The sequence below is a fragment of the Erythrolamprus reginae genome, chromosome 2, assembly GCF_031021105.1.
Source record: "Erythrolamprus reginae isolate rEryReg1 chromosome 2, rEryReg1.hap1, whole genome shotgun sequence".
Taxonomy (NCBI): Eukaryota; Metazoa; Chordata; class Lepidosauria; order Squamata; family Dipsadidae; genus Erythrolamprus; species Erythrolamprus reginae.
In genome coordinates, this window is record NC_091951.1 from 228683499 (window position 1) to 228701155 (window position 17657).

The 17657-nt window shown below is 40.5% G+C and overlaps 1 protein-coding gene across 6 annotated transcripts in view; it reads right to left on the reverse strand.

Annotated features, from left to right (window-relative positions):
• WRN (WRN RecQ like helicase) overlaps positions 1–17657 on the reverse strand; it is a 95434-nt gene that overhangs the window by 59687 nt on the left and 18090 nt on the right. For 4 of the 6 annotated variants that reach the window (XM_070742179.1, XM_070742182.1, XM_070742180.1 and 1 more), the window contains exons 9-14: positions 16243–16609; positions 14405–14476; positions 11161–11281; positions 9731–9806; positions 7332–7399; positions 2066–2174 (exon numbers count right to left, since the gene is read on the reverse strand). In XM_070742179.1, coding sequence (XP_070598280.1) covers positions 2066–2174; positions 7332–7399; positions 9731–9806; positions 11161–11281; positions 14405–14476; positions 16243–16609 — 813 coding nt within the window. The remainder of the gene's footprint in view (positions 1–2065; positions 2175–7331; positions 7400–9730; positions 9807–11160; positions 11282–14404; positions 14477–16242; positions 16610–17657) is intronic. The other 2 variants (XM_070742184.1, XM_070742183.1) reach the window with 1 other exon arrangement.

Sequence of the window (17657 nt, forward strand, 5' to 3'; positions counted from 1 at the left end):
GCTGGAAGAAGAACTCTGCTTATGGTATTGTAAATATAGTGGTACCTCGACATACGAGTTTAATTCGTTCCAGACCCGAGCTTGTAAGTCGATCAACTCGCATCTCGAACAGATGCCTTTAGACTTTGTTTTTCGCGCCGAGATAACTGGAAGCAAGGAGATTCTTGCGCCACCTAGTGAAAGCTCGGCTCGTATCCCGAATTTGAGTTCGGGTGTCGAACAGAAATTTCGCTCGCATCGCGGCTCGTAACTTGGAATACTCGCATGTGGAGCAGCTCATATCTAGAGGTACTACTGTATACATATTACCTTATTATGTTTATAAAGAAGTTAATGAATCCAGCTGAATCAATTATCATCAGAATTAGCCTGCGGTACTGCATTCTAACCACTGTACCACCGTGGCTTGATTTACATCAAGCAAAAGCTTTTTTATGTATAACTAGCTGATAACCCAGTGTTGCCCAGGTATTTATTTATCCCAATCCTGTATTAGACAGGAGAAGGAATGAATTATATCTATAGTGTCAAATAATTGCCCTGGCCAACAGCATGGGGAAAATTCTGCAGGGAACAGCCTTTGAGGAAATTATCTGCATTAGCAGGCCCCTCCCCTGACCACTTGCCCTCTTTGCTTGAAGCTGAGGCCATGATGGCGAACCTGTGGCACACATGCCGGAAGTGGCATGCAGAGCCATTTCTCCGGATATGCGGAGCTGTCATCCTTTGCTCTTCCAGGTTTTGGTGCACCAGCCAGCTAGTTTTCATGTGGATGGGTATGCCAGAAAATGAAAGCATAGGCGCCCATTGCGCATGCATGCTCCAGGAAGATGATCTTCCTGTTCCCAGAGTGCGCATGCACGCTGACCAGCTAGTTTCTGGTTCTCAGGTGAACACGAAGACCAGCAACAGGTGTATATGCCAAAAGGAGCAGAGAGGGGATCCGGGCTGTCACTTCCTAAGGGAGCAGAGCAAGGTAAACTGGGTTTCCTTCCCTCCCTGCCACACGGGCTTCTTGCATGGCCCCAGGCAGTCCGTAGCATTGGTGGACGAGCAGCTGGTGAAGCCGGGATGATAGGTAAGGGTGATGGGCTACTTCCCCACTGGGAGTCGCCATTCTCCAGCCACCCATAGCAGCTGGAGAAGCTCTGAATGTGTCACCTTGCCTGGGATTCTCCCTGCTGGGAATCACCGTTCCCCAGCTGGCAGCAGCTCTCTGCCCACCCACCCACCCCGCCCACCCACCTTGGCAACTGCCAGCTGGGGAAAGTTGGTTCCCAGCTGAGAAGAACCCAAGCATGGCTGCATATTAGGAACTTCTCTGGCTGCCGAGGTGGTGGGAGTGGGGGGAACAGAGATAGCTTCTGCCAGCCAGGAAGCGGTGGTTCCCAGAGGGAAGGATCCTAGGCATGGCTGCATGTTTGGAGCTTCTATGGTTACCAAGATGAGGGTGACAGAGATAGCTTCTGCCAGCCAGGGAGCGATGGTTCCCAGCAGGAAGATCCCAGGCATGGCTACATGTTTCGAGCTTCTCTGTCTGCTAAGGTTGGGGGGGGAGGGCAGAGAGAGCTGCTGCCGGTCAAGGAGTGGTGGTTCCCAGCGGAGAAGATCCTAGGCAAGGCTGCACGTTCGGAGCTTCTCTGGCTGGCGCATGGTACTGCCCCCCCTGCATGCACGGCAGAGACCAAAGACCAGCTGACTAAAGACCAGGTGGGAGGCACACGCACATGCGCAACAGAGCTAAGCTAGAGGGCTGGCTCACATGCCCACAGAGAGGGCTTTTTGCCACCTCTGGCACATGTGCCATAAGTTCGCCACCACAGACCTAGACTTTGACATACACCTGGAAGTCAACTAACAGTAGCCAGTGCTTCTCTAAAAGTAGAACTGCCCCATGAGATACATCCATAACTACTTGAGTTGCTGCATTCTGGGCAGATGTACTTCCAAATACAGGTACTGTACTCCAGGCACTGGAATGACTATAACTAAATAGAGCAAACACAGAGGGTTTCATTTATATTTGAATCTTGCTTATCTCCTTAGAAAGTATTATTATACTTACTCAAGTTGTCGTACTTGGTCCTCCATCAGAGAAATAAGAGGTGAAATTACTATACCGGTACCTCCAGTATACACAGGTGGAAACTGAAAGCACAAACTCTTTCCATATCCTTAAAAACAGAATACATTTTAAAAATAAAGCCAAAGAACATATCAGTCTTTCCTAAACACAGCTTCCAAAGTTGCTATAAATGTGTGCATGAGAGAGATTTGAGTTATTGGACTATAGGTAGTCCTCAATTTACAACAGTTTGTTTAGAAACCACTCAAAATTATAACAGTACTGAAAAATTTGACTTATGACCATTTTTCCTACCTATAATAGTTGCAACATTACCATGGTCATGTGATCAAAATTTGGGTGGTATAGCAACTGGATCGTACTTATAATAGTTGCAGTGTCCTAGGGGTCATATGATCAGTCTTTACAACTTTCTGACAAGCAAACTTAATGGGGAAGTGAAATTTGCTAAACAGAAAGGAAAAAAAACAGGGAAAAGAGGATGTATAGTTATAATTACAAGGGTAAAGGAAAACAAACTTCTCGATTAAAGAAGGAAAGTATAAGTAATGATATATAAGGAACAAATATAATCTCTACTATACAGTAATGAGTAAATAACAATGAATAATTGGTGTGATAGATGAAAACTGTAAAAAAAATACAGTTTAACATATACTGGATGTGTGTGTGTGTGTGTGTGTGTGTGTGTGTGTGTGTGTGTGCGCGCGCGCGCGCATGCGCACGCAATAAAAAAAATTCACCGTACAAAAAAGTGTTATAAAAGTTTATATGCATTTTACGGAGGGGCGTTGTTTTGTTTGTTCTGCATTGTTTTAAGTTTGTATTGTAATGTTTTAAATGTCTTTTTTAATATTTATATTTAATAAAAACTATTAAAAAAGAAATTTGCTCAACAACTGTAGTGATTCACTTAATAACCGTAACAAGAAAAAACATAAAACAAGGCAAAACTCACTTAACAAATTTCTCACTTAGCAACATAAATTTTGGGCTCAATTATGCTTGTAAGTCAAGGACTGCCTGTACTAAAACCCTTTGCAAATGCTGAAATAATGCAAGTTGCCTTTCAGATTTAAACTTTGCAGAAAAGAAAACCAAACAAGGTCAAGATTGGTATCCAACTTAATAAACAACCCATGAAAATGAGTAATGTAATTTGGAAAGACAGCATGTGTTATCCAAGCCAACGTACAGTCATGCATGTATACAATATAGATAAACACTTATCTTCCCTTCTGAAGGGAATTTAAAAGAGAGAAACAACAACAGTGAGAGAGCCTTGAATGGTACCACCTGTTCTTTGTACAAAAGTTGAACAATACCAATCCAAATATTTCCAAGTAAATAAAGAATTCTTAGGATATATAAGATAAATCTGAAATTTAGAATTTATAAGCATAATAATCCTAAATGATTTGTATGACACACATTCTTTACCTATTTGAAATTAAAGCAAGGGAGCAAGAGGAAACATGCACAACCTAATCCTTCAATTGCTACTTGCAGTTCTAATTACTCATCTTAATAGTCTAAAGCAGGGATCCCCAAACTTGGCAACTTTAAGACTTGTGGACTTCAACTCCCAGAATTCTCCAGCCAGCTATACTGGGAGTTGAAGTCCACAAGTCTTAAAGTTGCCAAGTTTGGGATCCTCTGGTCTACGGTTATAGTATTGCCCCCTCCCCCCCAAAAAAACCCCTGAAATGTCCTTGCCCTTACTTGTTGCTGCTAAAAAGAGGATTAGAAATGGTGCTATTCCAGCGCCATGGAGTTATAGAAACATAGAAACATAGAAACATAGAAGACTGACGGCAGAAAAAGACCTCATGGTCCATCTAGTCTGCCCTTATACTATTTCCTGTATTTTATCTTACAATGGGTATATGTTTATCCCAGGCATGTTTAAATTCAGTTACTGTGGATTTACCAACCACGTCTGCTGGAAGTTTGTTCCAAGGATCTACTACTCTTTCAGTGAAATAATATTTTCTCACGTTGCTTTTGATCTTTCCCCCAACTAACTTCAGATTGTGTCCCCTTGTTCTTGTGTTCACTTTCTTATTAAAAACACTTCCCTCCTGAACCTTACTTAACCCTTTAATATATTTAAATGTTTTGATCATGTCCCCCCTTTTCCTTCTGTCCTCCAGACTATACAGATTGAGTTCATTAAGTCTTTCCTGATACGTTTTATGCTTAAGACCTTCCACCATTCTTGTAGCCCGTCTTTGGGCCCGTTCAATTTTGTCAATATCTTTTTGTAGGTGAGGTCTCCAGAACTGAACACAGTATTCCAAATGTGGTCTCACCAGCACTTTATATAAGGGGATCACAATCTCCCTCTTCCTGCTTGTTATACCTCTTCATGTGTTACATACTGTATGTTATGTGTTACATACTGTAGTTTATTGAGTCCTCAGTTCAGGAATCCAAATTTAAGTATTGTTAATAATAGATGGATAGCAAGCTTTATCTGAACATAAATAACAAAGGCAACACACCACCTTTATAAAAAAAAATTATAGATTTTTTTTCTGTGAGATATTTTTGTCAGGCTAGGTGCCCAAGAACAATGAAGACAAGTGATACAGTTCAGTTCTTTATTTGCTTATCTCCAATAGACAGAATCTTGCCAGATTAAATTCTTACTATTTTAACTCAAATAGATATATTCTGGGAGATTCTAGGGCAGTGATGGCGATCCTATGGCAAGGGTGCCACAGGTGGCATGCCGGGCCATATCTGCTGGCACGCGAGCCTTTGCCCTAGCTTAGCTCCAACGTGCATGTGTGTCCGGCCAGCTGATTTTTGGCTTGCACAGAGGCTCTGGGAGGACGTTTCTGGCTTCCAGAGAGCCTCCAGGGGGGTAGGGGAGGACGTTTTTACTCTCCCCTGGCTCCAGGGAAGCCTTTGGAGCCTGGGAAGGGCAAAGCATGAGCCTACTGAGCTCACCAGAAGTTGGGAAACAGGCCATTTCTGGCCTCCATAGGGCCTCATGGGTGTGTGTGTGTGTGAAGCTGTATTTGCCCTCCCCAGGCATTGAATTATGGGTGTGGGCGCTCGCACTCTTTTGGCACCTGAGCAAAAAAAAAGTTTCGCCATCACTGTTCTAGGGAGTGGCTTTACTTATTCAACTCCTATTCAAACGGATTTGGGCTGCTTCGTCTTTCTCCCCTTTCTGAAAAGTTCTCCTTCATGGGAAATTGCCACTTCACTGTAGCCCATCACACCAGCTCCCCTTCCATAGGCACCATCTCTCACATACTTCAAAGGTGCTTTCACATGCCTATATGTGTCTTTCTCAATAATAGCCAGTTTCAGCCTCTCTTCCAATGATTCATCCTCACTATCCTAATTTGCATCTATTCCAGTTTGATTTATTTTTAATTCAACACATTTGGACACAAGACTTCCATGATTTCAAAACTACAGTACATTTCAATTTAAGACAAAACAAAATAAATAGCTTTTCCTCCACCTTTGACTACACAATCTAGCCTGAAAGATAGGTTGGGCTGAAATATAATGCTATATTTGTACGATGTACTTTAATGTATTTACAAAATTAACGACTTTCTGAGTTCAGACTACACATGAAGCTACAGAAATATTATCTATGTTAACACTGATTAAGCCCAGCAAGTTGTGTAAATGTATCATTTTATGTCTTTACTTGACCTGATTACGTGTGTTGTGTGATAGTCACTCTGTGAGTTTCCATGGCTTAAGATCAAACTGAGATTTTAATCTACCTGTTCCTAGGCCAATATTTTAAATGTTACACAACACTAACTCCTTGGTTAGGCAGATACTGCAGTCATAAGAAATCTCCATCCTGCCATTTTGGCCCCTATAGTCTTTAAGGTCTCACTAGAGGCAAAAATCCAACATCACAACAGTATCACTTGCCAAACTACCTAGAACTTATCTTGGCTGTTCCATCCTTTGTCTACAATCAGAAGCCTGGAACATTTAAAACAGTAATAACACTTCAAATATCCACAAATCCTCTAACAAAGTAAAGTATCTAGGGCAGCTATTCAGAGTAAAGCAAGAACTGGGAGAAGAAAGAAGTCCACAGAACTTTGTACCTTGGCAAGATCCTCTCATGCCCCAAAAGTACATTTCTTCCTATTAAAGTTTGTACAGTGCTTATTTCTTCTTATTTTTCTTATTTCTTATTTTTAGAAAGGCCAACTGAGTACTTTTAGTGTGTATAAAGGGAAAGCAGTAAAGATCAACCAATATTTCTACAATTTTAATCTGCCACCAATCACAGTACAGTGGTACCTCAAGATACGAACCCCTCGTCTTACGAACAACTCGTGATACGAACCCAGGGTTCAGAAAAATTTTGCCTCTTCTTACGAACTTTTTTCGAGTTACAAATCGGCGTTCGGAGACTGCTGGGAAGCCGCGCGGCTGTTTTAAAAGGTGACAGCCGGGCGGCGGGGCTTCCCAGAAGCCTCCCGAACGCCGGTTCGTAACTCGAACAAAGTTCGTAAGAAGAGGCAAAATTTTTCTGAACCCCGGGTTCGGTTCGGGAGGTTGCTGGAAAGCCCCCCAGCCCAGCTGTCACCTTTTAAAACAGCCGCGCGGCTTCCCAGCTGTCTCCCGAAGCCGAACGCGGAAGTTCGGCTTTGGCGTTCGACTTCAGGAGACAGCTGGGAAGCGGCGCGGCTGTTTTAAAAGGTCGCAGCCGGCCTGGGGGGCTTCCTGGGAAGCCCCCCAGGCCGGCTGCGACCTTTTAAAACAGCCGCGCCGCTTCCCAGCAGTCGCCGAAAGCCGTTTTTTTGCGGGGGTTTTTTTGGTTGCACGGATTAATTGACTTTACATTGTTTCCTATGGGAAACAATGTTTCGTCTTACGAACCTTTCGTCATACGAACCTCCTCCTTGCACCAATTAAGTTTGTATCATGAGGTATTACTGTATATTACTTTCTGTCTGTCTGTCTGTCTTTTATTGTATCTTTTACTATTATTATTGATTTAATGCTTTATTTGACCATAGTAAATATTGATTTATTTATTTTTCCTGGCAATGAAAGGAACCTTATCTTATGCTTATGCTCCAATCCATTTTATAGTAACATACACAACTAAAATATTCCTGCAGTTATTTTTCTGTGGGGGAAAAACACCTGCTACAACTACATCTGGTAACATTACCAGCAAATCACGTTTTATGAGGGTTTTAAGAAACATTTAAATAATATTCCAAGAGAAAACTATATAACTCACCAGTTGCCATAACAACTAGATTATCTCTTCTTTCTTGCAAAACTGAGGAGATCACTTTCCACTGGACCCTTGAAATTAAGGGGAAAAAATATAATAAAAATGTTCTGTTTCAACAGTAACACCTGACAAAAGCTGAATCTCATAACTGGGCACTGCAAATAGAGATGCTTCTTTTAGTGATCAGTTGTTGATTTCCTTTCCCACATAGGGGTAATCCTCTCTTACTGGCCTTTCATTCAGTGACTGTTCAAAATTACAATGGTATTAAAAAATAATTGATTGTACCTCAGTCATGTGATCACCGCTGCAGTCAGTATGTGTTGTTGTATGCCTGACCTGTTTCCCCCCCCCCTTTTTTTCCCCTTGCAGACCAGAGAGTTTGGAGAGAAAAGGGTTGCAACAAAGCAAGTGGTTTTCTCTTCTACACATCAAAAGAAAAGCAATCATGCCAGCATAGAAACATAGAAACATAGAAGTCTGACGGCAGAAAAAGACCTCATGGTCCATCTAGTCCGCCCTTATACTATTTTCTGTATTTTATCTTAGGATGGATATATGTTTATCCCAGGCATGTTTAAATTCAGTTACTGTGGATTTATCTACCACGTCTGCTGGAAGTTTGTTCCAAGCATCTACTACTCTTTCAGTAAAATAATATTTTCTCATGTTGCTTTTGGTCTTTCCCCCAACTAACTTCAGATTGTGTCCCCTTGTTCTTGTGTTCACTTTCCTATTAAAAACACTTCCCTCCTGGACCTTAGTTAACCCTTTAATATATTTAAATGTTTCGATCATGTCCCCCCTTTTCCTTCTGTCCTCCAGACTATACAGATTGAGTTCATTAAGTCTTTCCTGATACGTTTTATGCTTAAGACCTTCCACCATTCTTGTAGCCTGTCTTTGGACCCGTTCAATTTTTTTCAATATCTTTTTGTAGGTGAGGTCTCCAGAACTGAACACAGTATTCCAAATGTGGTCTCACCAGCGCTCTATATAGCGGGATCATAATCTCCCTCTTCCTCCTTGTTATACCTCTAGCTATGCAGCCAAGCATCCTACTTGCTTTCTCTACCGCCTGACTGCACTGTTCACCCATTTTGAGACTGTCAGAAATCACTACCCCTAAATCCTTTTCTTTTGAAGTATTTGCTAACACAGAACTGCCAATACAATACTCAGATTGAGGATTCCTTTTCCCCAAGTGCATTATTTTACATTTGGAAACATTAAACATCATGTTACACAAAGACCTTACAGAACTCTCTTGAAATCTAAATGAAGTCTGTGAAAGCTTTTGGAATCTCCACATAGTGGAGAGATTAGAAAAAGATTTTAAAACAGTACTGTAAACTCCTCTGTGGAGAACCTGTGGCTCCCAGTCCCAAGTTGCAGTGTGATCCCATTGCTTTCAATGGGTACAAGATAATAGGCAGGCACTTGAGCATTCTAAAGGGCTGGAAGTGGTTAGGAAGCACACAAAGATCAAAAGTGTGAAACTGAATACTCTTGTTTGTTCCCAGCCAGAAAGCATTGTAGGGTCATGTGTTTTCCTACTTAATGACTGCTTTTCTCAGCAGTTCCAATTAAGCCAGGACTACTGTATAAATTCTAAATATGAACACGTTTTCTTTTATGCCATACAATTTATACACCTGATGATGACTCAGCAACTCTGAGGCAAAATCTCCACATATTTTATTTAGAAGAAAGACGTGTTTATTATTTTCTTCTTTAAAATGAGAGGTGCATCTTAAATAAGCTGAGAATAATAATAATAATAATAATAATAATAATAATAATAATAATTAATAATAATAATTTATTAGATTTGTATGCCACCCTTCTCCAAAGACTCGGGGCGGCTCACAACAACATAAACTTCAAATTAATGTAAAAAGTTACTAGTTTAACAATGCTTTTAAAATATACTATTTGTAAGTTCGATGACATTATTACTACAGTGATGCTGACTTGTTATTAGGAACTGGCCTGAGTCATACTCTGCTTTCTAAACAATTTCCAATATTTTACAATCATTTGCTCAGTAAATTCACATCCATATTTTATTACAGCACAAAACCATTTAAGCATTTCCACCACTTCCACATTCAAATATTTGGTCTGGATTATCTCCATATTTTATATTCACTTCTAAGTAATGTACAATCATAAACAGATCCATCTGCTATGGTACCACTGCTCTCCACATTTATTACAAATCACATAAGTCATCATTTGTTCATCTGGATTTGTATTAATAAACTGAGAATAAACTGAGAAAGGAGGCAGATGCAATTTTCTGGTTTTTCTTTATGAAAGAGATTAGCTTAAATTCACAGTTTTCTTCTTTTTGGAACAGCCTTTCAGCCTATTTTCTTAAAAAAAACAATGCAACTTACGGTTTAAAATTTGAGTGACCAAAGTACATCTTGAGACAAGCAATTTGTTCACTGCTGGGTTTAGGTAAGCTTGAATCTTTGGAGAAAAAAACAAAATTATTAAGATAGAAAAAATAAAAAAGATAGCTGTAAAAATAATTCATGAAATTGGTTTTCTTAAGATTCAATTTTTAAGAATTTAACTCTTAATTTTGTATAATGTTAAGTTGGAATATTCTTTGAGCCATGCTTGTTAAAAACACAGCCTCCTGTTTTGTTGACTATTTCAAAACATAATGAGTAGATTCACAGATTGTACAAATCCAAAACTCCAAACATTCTGGTTAACTTTATTGTGAAGCAAGCCATAAAACATGCTCAACAATGGTTGCTTATCCTTCTCTTAAATTCCATATAGCCGATTCCTCATTTCTTACAGAACTTTGCTTTTCAATTATTTTCCTTAGTCGCTAAAGTTTCCTTCAACAATTAGAACTACTGGAGAGAATGTTTATAGATTCCCAGTCATCCAGGTCAGAGTTATCCCAAAACTCTGAGCTAAAGAAGCTTCTTAGATGAGAAGCGAAATGTCTTCAAAGAACAACCAGAAAGTCCAGTTGCCTCTTGAGAAAAAAAAACACCTTTGGGACATATTTGAGAGAATATTTAGAGATGTACTTATTCATCTGTATCCATATATGTGAACGTAAAAAGTACAGATGCTGTGTTGCAGTGTAGCATAAATGTTAGAATAGGATTATTATATATATCTGGACCTCTAGCTTAAAATGCTCTGCTTACCCTGATTCCATTACAGCCAGGATAGGACGAAATTAACTTGCTTAAGTCTGTATTTCTGGTGAATTTGCAACAGGAAGACAACTGACCATAAAAGGGTTCAATAAACATCTCACTGATAAACAAGTATACATCACTCAAAACAGGACGTTATACGATCAAAGGGGGAAATTTACATTGCCTGAAGCAAAATAGGATGAGACTGTGATAAAAGACTTTGACCACGGTAAACAGGAGATTGGTTGTGATAAGGCAGGAGGCTTCAGAGAAATTAGGTGTGAGAAACATTTGCTCAAAGGAAATTATTCAAGGAAATTGGTTTGTGATATCTGGGGAAAGGAAGGACTCAAAGATATGTCATGTTTGAAGTTATGTTATTGGATGTTTGTATATCACTTGACATGTACGTGTAATTATCCCCATCTATATATGCTCCCAAATAAAAAGGGGTGCACAGCTCAATACTGTGTCACATCACCCAGAGAGAAAATGTGTCCAAGTCTTCTTCTTTCTAGGATTGGCGTTCGTGAGTGACCCCCCTTGTCTGGGTTGCTCTAAGTCCCTCTGAAGACATTGTTCTCCTCAGGGACTTTGCAGCACCTCAATACTGTAATGTGCTGATAGGGAAACTTGGATCACAATTTAATATTTACCCCAACTTTCCTCTTCCTCCTCAATGCCTTCTTCTCCTTCATCCTCGGCAACATGGTCACCTTGCTTCTCTAAACTCCTCGGGTTAGAATTCAAGTTGCTCTGGTTTGTGTCTTCTAAAGACTGGAGTTGAGGGGGGGAAAATTAACATACTTTCCATCTTCTGATCTAAAAGAATCAGGGCTAGATAAAAGTTCTTTTTATTTTTAATACACAGAGATCCTAAGTACAGTGATCCCTCGATTTTCGCGGCTTCAAACTTCGCGAAACGCTATACCACGGTTTTTCAAAAAATATTGATTAAAAAATACTCCACGGTATTTATCTATCATTTCTCTCTCTCTTCCTTCCACTCTTCTCTCTCTCTCTTTCTTCCTCTCTCTCACTCTCTTCCTTCCTTTCTCATCTCTTTCTTTCTTTCTTTCCTTCTCTCTCTTTCTCTATCTCTCCCCCTCTCCCCGGGCGAGCAGCGGGCAGGTCCATATCCATATCAGTGGTCTGCCAACTGGCTTGGAAGCGCAACGCGTGCGCAGTAGGTAAAACAGCTGTTTTCACCCCTTCTCTTCCGCCCGTTCTTAGGCTTCCCTTCCACTTCCGAAAGGTCCTTTAAAGGGCCAGCAAAGCTTTAAATAAAAGATTTAAAAAATGGAGACTAAAATCAATTGTCTCCCTCTCCATCTCCCTGGCCGTCACGGTCCTCCACTCTTCCCTTCTCCGACTCACCCGACTCACTCCAGGCAGCGCGGCTCAGTTGTAAATAGTAGCCGCCATTCCTCCGTGTCTCCGCCAGCCCGACTCCAGGCGAGTTCGTGGCCAAACGTAATGGAGCCGTCGGGGGCTGGAGTCAGAAAAGCCGGTGTCTTAGAAGAGGCAGGTGAGACCGGACCCTGCAGGCGATCACCGCCAGTGTCGGTAGCAGCGATTTTACCTGCCGGAGGAAGCGGCCGGTGGGCGGGCGGGCGAGCGAGCGGGCGAGCGGCGAGGAAGCCGGAGGCGCTGGGGGGGTGGCCGGCATTAAAAACAACCATTGCCAGCCTCCGAACTTTTGTCGCTCCCCGCCTCCACCATCTGCGCATGCGCGGCCATGGAAAAAAGGGTGCACATGCGCAGATGGTGTTTTTACTTCCGCGCCGCTACATCGCGGAATATCGATTTTCGCGGGAGGTCTTGGAACGTAACCCCCGCGAAAATCGAGGGCTCACTGTACATTAGCCATTCAAGGTAAAGTTACTTTAGGAATATAATTTGTGAAGACTTCATAGCTCTCATAGGGTTTCCATATTACTATTAAAAGCATGGGAGAGTGAGAAGCAAAGTTGCATTGTAATCCCCCTGGATTGAAAGGCATTTTATGCCAGGCATTTATTAAAAGACAGTATTAATACTTATTTTTATTAAATATCATGAACAGTGTTAGATTATTATAACTAGTCCAGTTTTTATTTCTAACATGCAAGTCTGCTCCCCTAGCTTTTTCCTCTCAGGCCTTCTCTGCTGTGGCTCCTGCCTTATGGAACATTCTACCTACTGAAGAGAGGTCAGCTCCAGGCCATCAATATTTTGTAAACCCCTTAACACCTGGTTAGGATGCTTTCGTTGTTGTTAATATCTATTCTCTCTGCGCTGATGGCTTATATTTTTAAGTAATGATTTTTTTAAAAATAGTTTATTAAGTTTCACATATAAAAAAAAGAAAAGGGAAGGGGAAGAAGGTCCAAAAAATTAAAAGTGTCAAACAAATGGTTACATCGTTGTGCGAGAAATTTTGAGGTATATAGAAAATTATCAATGTTATAAGTAATTGTCTTGTAAGAAGGATTACATTTCATAAACAACAAATATAAAGTGTATGTACATAATCTATACTAACGGGCAAGGAAAACACCATTATAAAGGACCATGAAAAGAGGAAAAAATAGAAGAATCAGAAAAGAAGTATAGAATGGAATGAAAAGATAAGTATAGAAGAAAGAGAGGGGGTAAAGAAAAACTGCAGTCACAGACGCTTGTAGGATATGCAACATAATAATGAATTAGAGTAGTAGGTGTATATGGTAAAAAAATATAAAAAGTTAATATGAAATTAAGTCCATATTAAATAATTATATAGAAGTAGTATGGTTTTTATATTTTTAAAAATGATTGTTTATACAAGGGTCACCCCGAAGGTAATGCACCTTTTTTTTTTCCTCAGGCTACAGTAATGGTACAAATGCGAAACTTTAGATATACATTATTGGAATTGTCAGGAGTGCGTGTGTAAATTTTGCATTTCTTCTCAGACAGATAGCGTAGCTGCAGCAGTGTTTTGAAATGGCGTCTGTAAGTGATGTATGTTACAAGCAGCATGTTATTGAATTTCTCACTGCAGGGAGAGAAACTGTTGGGAACATTCACAAACATTTGTGTACAGTTTATGGAAAATCTGCATAGATCTGAATGGATGTCAAGGCATTTTGAGGATGACGAAGAGGTGATTTGCACAGTGCAAAAATGGCTTCATGACCAGAACAAGGAATGGCACCAACAGGGCATACACGCCCTTATGTCTCGCTGGAGGGAGGCCAAAGAATGGGACAGAGATTATGTGGAAAAATAGGGAGTGTAGAAGAAACATCATTCTTTCTTGTGTGTAAGTTTCATTGTGGTCAGTAAATAATTGTTGAAGAAAAAAACTGGGTGCATTTACTTTTTGGGCGACCCTTGTACATATTTATGTATGGCATGGGACTAGGTCACCTGAGAAACTGTCTCATTCCAATGGGATTGGCCCACTCTTCTCATGCTAGCAGAAGGGGCATGCTGCAGACCACATCAGAAAAGGAATTCAAGAGCCTTTTCTGCTGTGGTTCCCACCCTCTGGAACACTTTTGGCCTTCTGGAAAAGCTTGAAAACTTGGTTCTGCTAATTGGCCTGATGGGGGCAGGTCATACCAGAGGTAGTTCATGGACTAAGATAACATTCCACCTCCATCCTGTGAGCATTTTCCCTCCCTTTCCAACTTTGATGATTTTTAATCTATGTTAATATTAATATTTATTATTTTAATTTGCCATGTGACTTTAATACAAAATAAATAAAATTCATTGTTTTATTTCACTGTTGTATTCCACCCAGATTAATTTTTTGTGAGATTGCCGACTATATAAATGTGATAGATAGATGGATGGATGGATGGAAGGAAGGAAGGAAGGAAGGAAGGAAGGAAGGAAGGAAGGAAGGAAGGAAGGAAGGAAGGAAGTTACCTTAAGCATTTCCATTTCAAATTCGTAATCATTTTCCATGGCACTATGGTCATCTTCTATAGATTGTAAATCCTAAACAGAATAGTTCAAAGTTTTTTTCTTTCATTTTAATTCCAATGCTCTGTCCCCTAACTTTTTAATGGAAAAAACCAAGTAATAATAGCTTAACTTCTAACCTATATAAATATTTCAATGCACAATAAAAATGTATAAAATGTATAAAACCACAATAATAATTGATAAAACAGTATTAATATTTGTGGGCCAAGAGAGTTTCTGTTTTGCAGATGAGAAATTTTAAAAACATAGGATTAAAAAGTCCATCTGATCCTAGAACAACACTCTTAGGATAAGAGAAACAACTTGTTTCTTCATTGTTGGAACAAACTGACTTTCGCTAAACAAACTCAAACTCAACCCAGACAAGACGGAGTGGCTGTGGGTCTTGCCTCCCAAGGACAATTCTATCTGTCCGTCCATTACCCTGGGGGGGGGGAATGTTGACCCCCCCTCAGAGAGGGTTCGCAACTTGGGCGTCCTCCTCGATCCACAGCTGACATTGGAACATCATCTTTCGGCTGTGGCGAGGAGGGTGTTTGCCCAGGTTCGCCTGGTGCACCAGTTGCGGCCCTATTTGGACAGGGGGTCATTGCTCACAGTCACTCATGCCCTCATCACCTCGAGTTTCGATTACTGCAACGCTCTCTACATGGGGCTACCTTTGAAAGGTGTTCGGAAACTTCAGATCGTGCAGAACGCAGCCGCGAGAGCCATCGTGGGGCTTCCAAGATTCACCCATGTTTCTTCAACACTCCGTGGCTTGCATTGGCTACCGATCAGTTTCTGGTCACAATTCAAAGTGTTGGTCATGACCTTTAAAGCCCTACATGGCGTTGGACAAGATTACCTTCGGAACCGCCTGCTACCGTACGAATCCCAGTGAACGATAAGGTCCCACAGAGTTGGCCTTCTCCGGGTCCTGTCGACTAAACAATGTCGTTTGGCGGGCCCCAGGGGAAAAGCCTTCTCTGTGGCGACCCCGGCCCTCTGGAACCAACTCCCCCCGGAGATTAGAATTGCCCCCACCCTCCCTGACTTTCGTAAACTACTCAAGACTCATTTATACTGCCAGGCATGGGGGAGTTGAGATATTCCTTCCCCCTAGGCCATTACAAATTATGCGTGGTATGTTTGTGTGTATGTTTGGTTTTTATAAATAAGGGTTTTTAGCTGTTTTATTATTGGATTGTCACATGCTGTTTTACCATTGTTGTTAGCTGCCCCGAGTCTACGGAGAGGGGCGGCATACAAATCCAATAAATAATAATAATAATAATAATTATTATTATTATTATTATTATTATTATTATTATTATTATTATTATTATTTTATCCATGCCGTTTGGATATAATCCTGTGAGTCCCTTGGACTGCAAGGCGATCAAACCAGTCAGTCCTAGAGGAGACCAACATTGACTGCTCTTTAGAAGGCCAGATCCTGAAGATGAAACTCAAATACTTTGGCCACCTAATGAGAAGGAAGGACTCACTGGAGAAGAGCCTAATGTTGGGAATGATTGAGGGCAAAAGAAGACTGGGACGACAGAATGAGGTAGTCGGCTTAAATTAATTCCAGAGGATGGTGGAGGACAGGAAGACCCGGAGGAACGTTGTCCATGGGGTTGCAATGGGTTGGACACAACTTCGTGACTAACAACAATAAGAAACAATATTTTTTTAGCTGTTATATCACAGCCAAAATCTGGAAAAAGACCAGATGGTTGATCAATTAAACATCACATCTTTTCTCAAAAGGTAATCACTTATACTGTATTTACCTCAAGCATACAAGCTGCTTCAAGTTGCATTTCTTCCTCAGCTTGACGTTCCATCATTTGAAGTTCATATTCAGTTACGTCTAGTGACATTAAGAATTCTTTTTCTGTAGATGTTTTAAAGATTATGTCTGAAGCATCCACTGTATGCGCTTTTTTACCACGTTTGTCTTCATTTTTTATATGGGAGTTTTGAACACCAGCTGTTTTGTCATCAATATCATGATCTGATTGACAAATCATCTTGGAAGTCAATTTGGATACTCCTTCGGCAGTCTTTTCCAACTCCATTTCGCAATTAGATTTAAGAAGTAATATGTCCCTTAGAGCTTTAATATTTTTTGAAATATCAGCCAATATTTCTGTTGCACTATGGAAAAAATATGAAATGGGTTTTTTTAATTTATACCCCATTTTTCTACTTATATAAACACTCAAGATAGCTTACAACATTCAAAACAATGCAACAGTTAAAAATTAAAATTAGTGAAATTAAAGCTCAAATAATAATTTGTTGAACATGGTTTGTCTTTTTGTCTATTCTAAACCACTGTCCTCTCCACCCTCCCAGTGGTTTCCCCAATCGCTCGCATTATTTGCTTTTACGTGGGAAAAATTGCTTCTTCTTACAAATTTTTCTACTTAAGAACCTGGTCACGGAACGAATTAAGTTCGTAAGTACAGGTACCACTCTATTAGAATTATATGCTTAAAATTTGTAAACTCCATGTGTGTGGACCTATTTCTTGCAGGGCTCATCATTGGGACAGAACAATATGCACCATTTCGTTCTTGCTTAAGCTGAACATCAATTATTTGTTTGTCTATTCATCAGTTTGAAACAATAATTCAAATTGTTTTATCCCAGATGATTTGGTGAAAACCTTTATGGATCTGCAATCATCTCCCACTCAGTCACTTTGGTTCAACAGAATGGACTTGCTCACTGAAAGTCAAGAGTTCATACTATTACTTCACTCATCTCAATCTTAGTCTTTAAAGCAGGAGATCACACTAAACTCCTATTCTTGTTTACTTTGCTGGTTTCTGTTGTAACCTCAAATCAGAAAGCAAGCAAATGCACCAAATCTTCACAAACTGACTAATTCCCTCAAATAAATACCACTGTTCCCATTCACGCTCTGTCCACAAGTTTCCACTAATTGTAAGAGAGTACAAACTGGGGTCTAGGAGTTAAGGACCCAGCCGTACTTAACAACTATTGTCCAGTCTCCAACCTTCGAGAAGATGGTGTCGCTCCAGCTCCAGTGGTCCTTGGAAGCAGCCAATTATCTAGGCCCTCAACAGTCAGGGTTCAGGCCTGGCTACAGCACGGAAACTGCTTTGGTCACACGGATGGATGATCTCTGGCGGACCCGGCACAGGGGTTTATCCTCTGTCTTGGTACTTCTTGACCT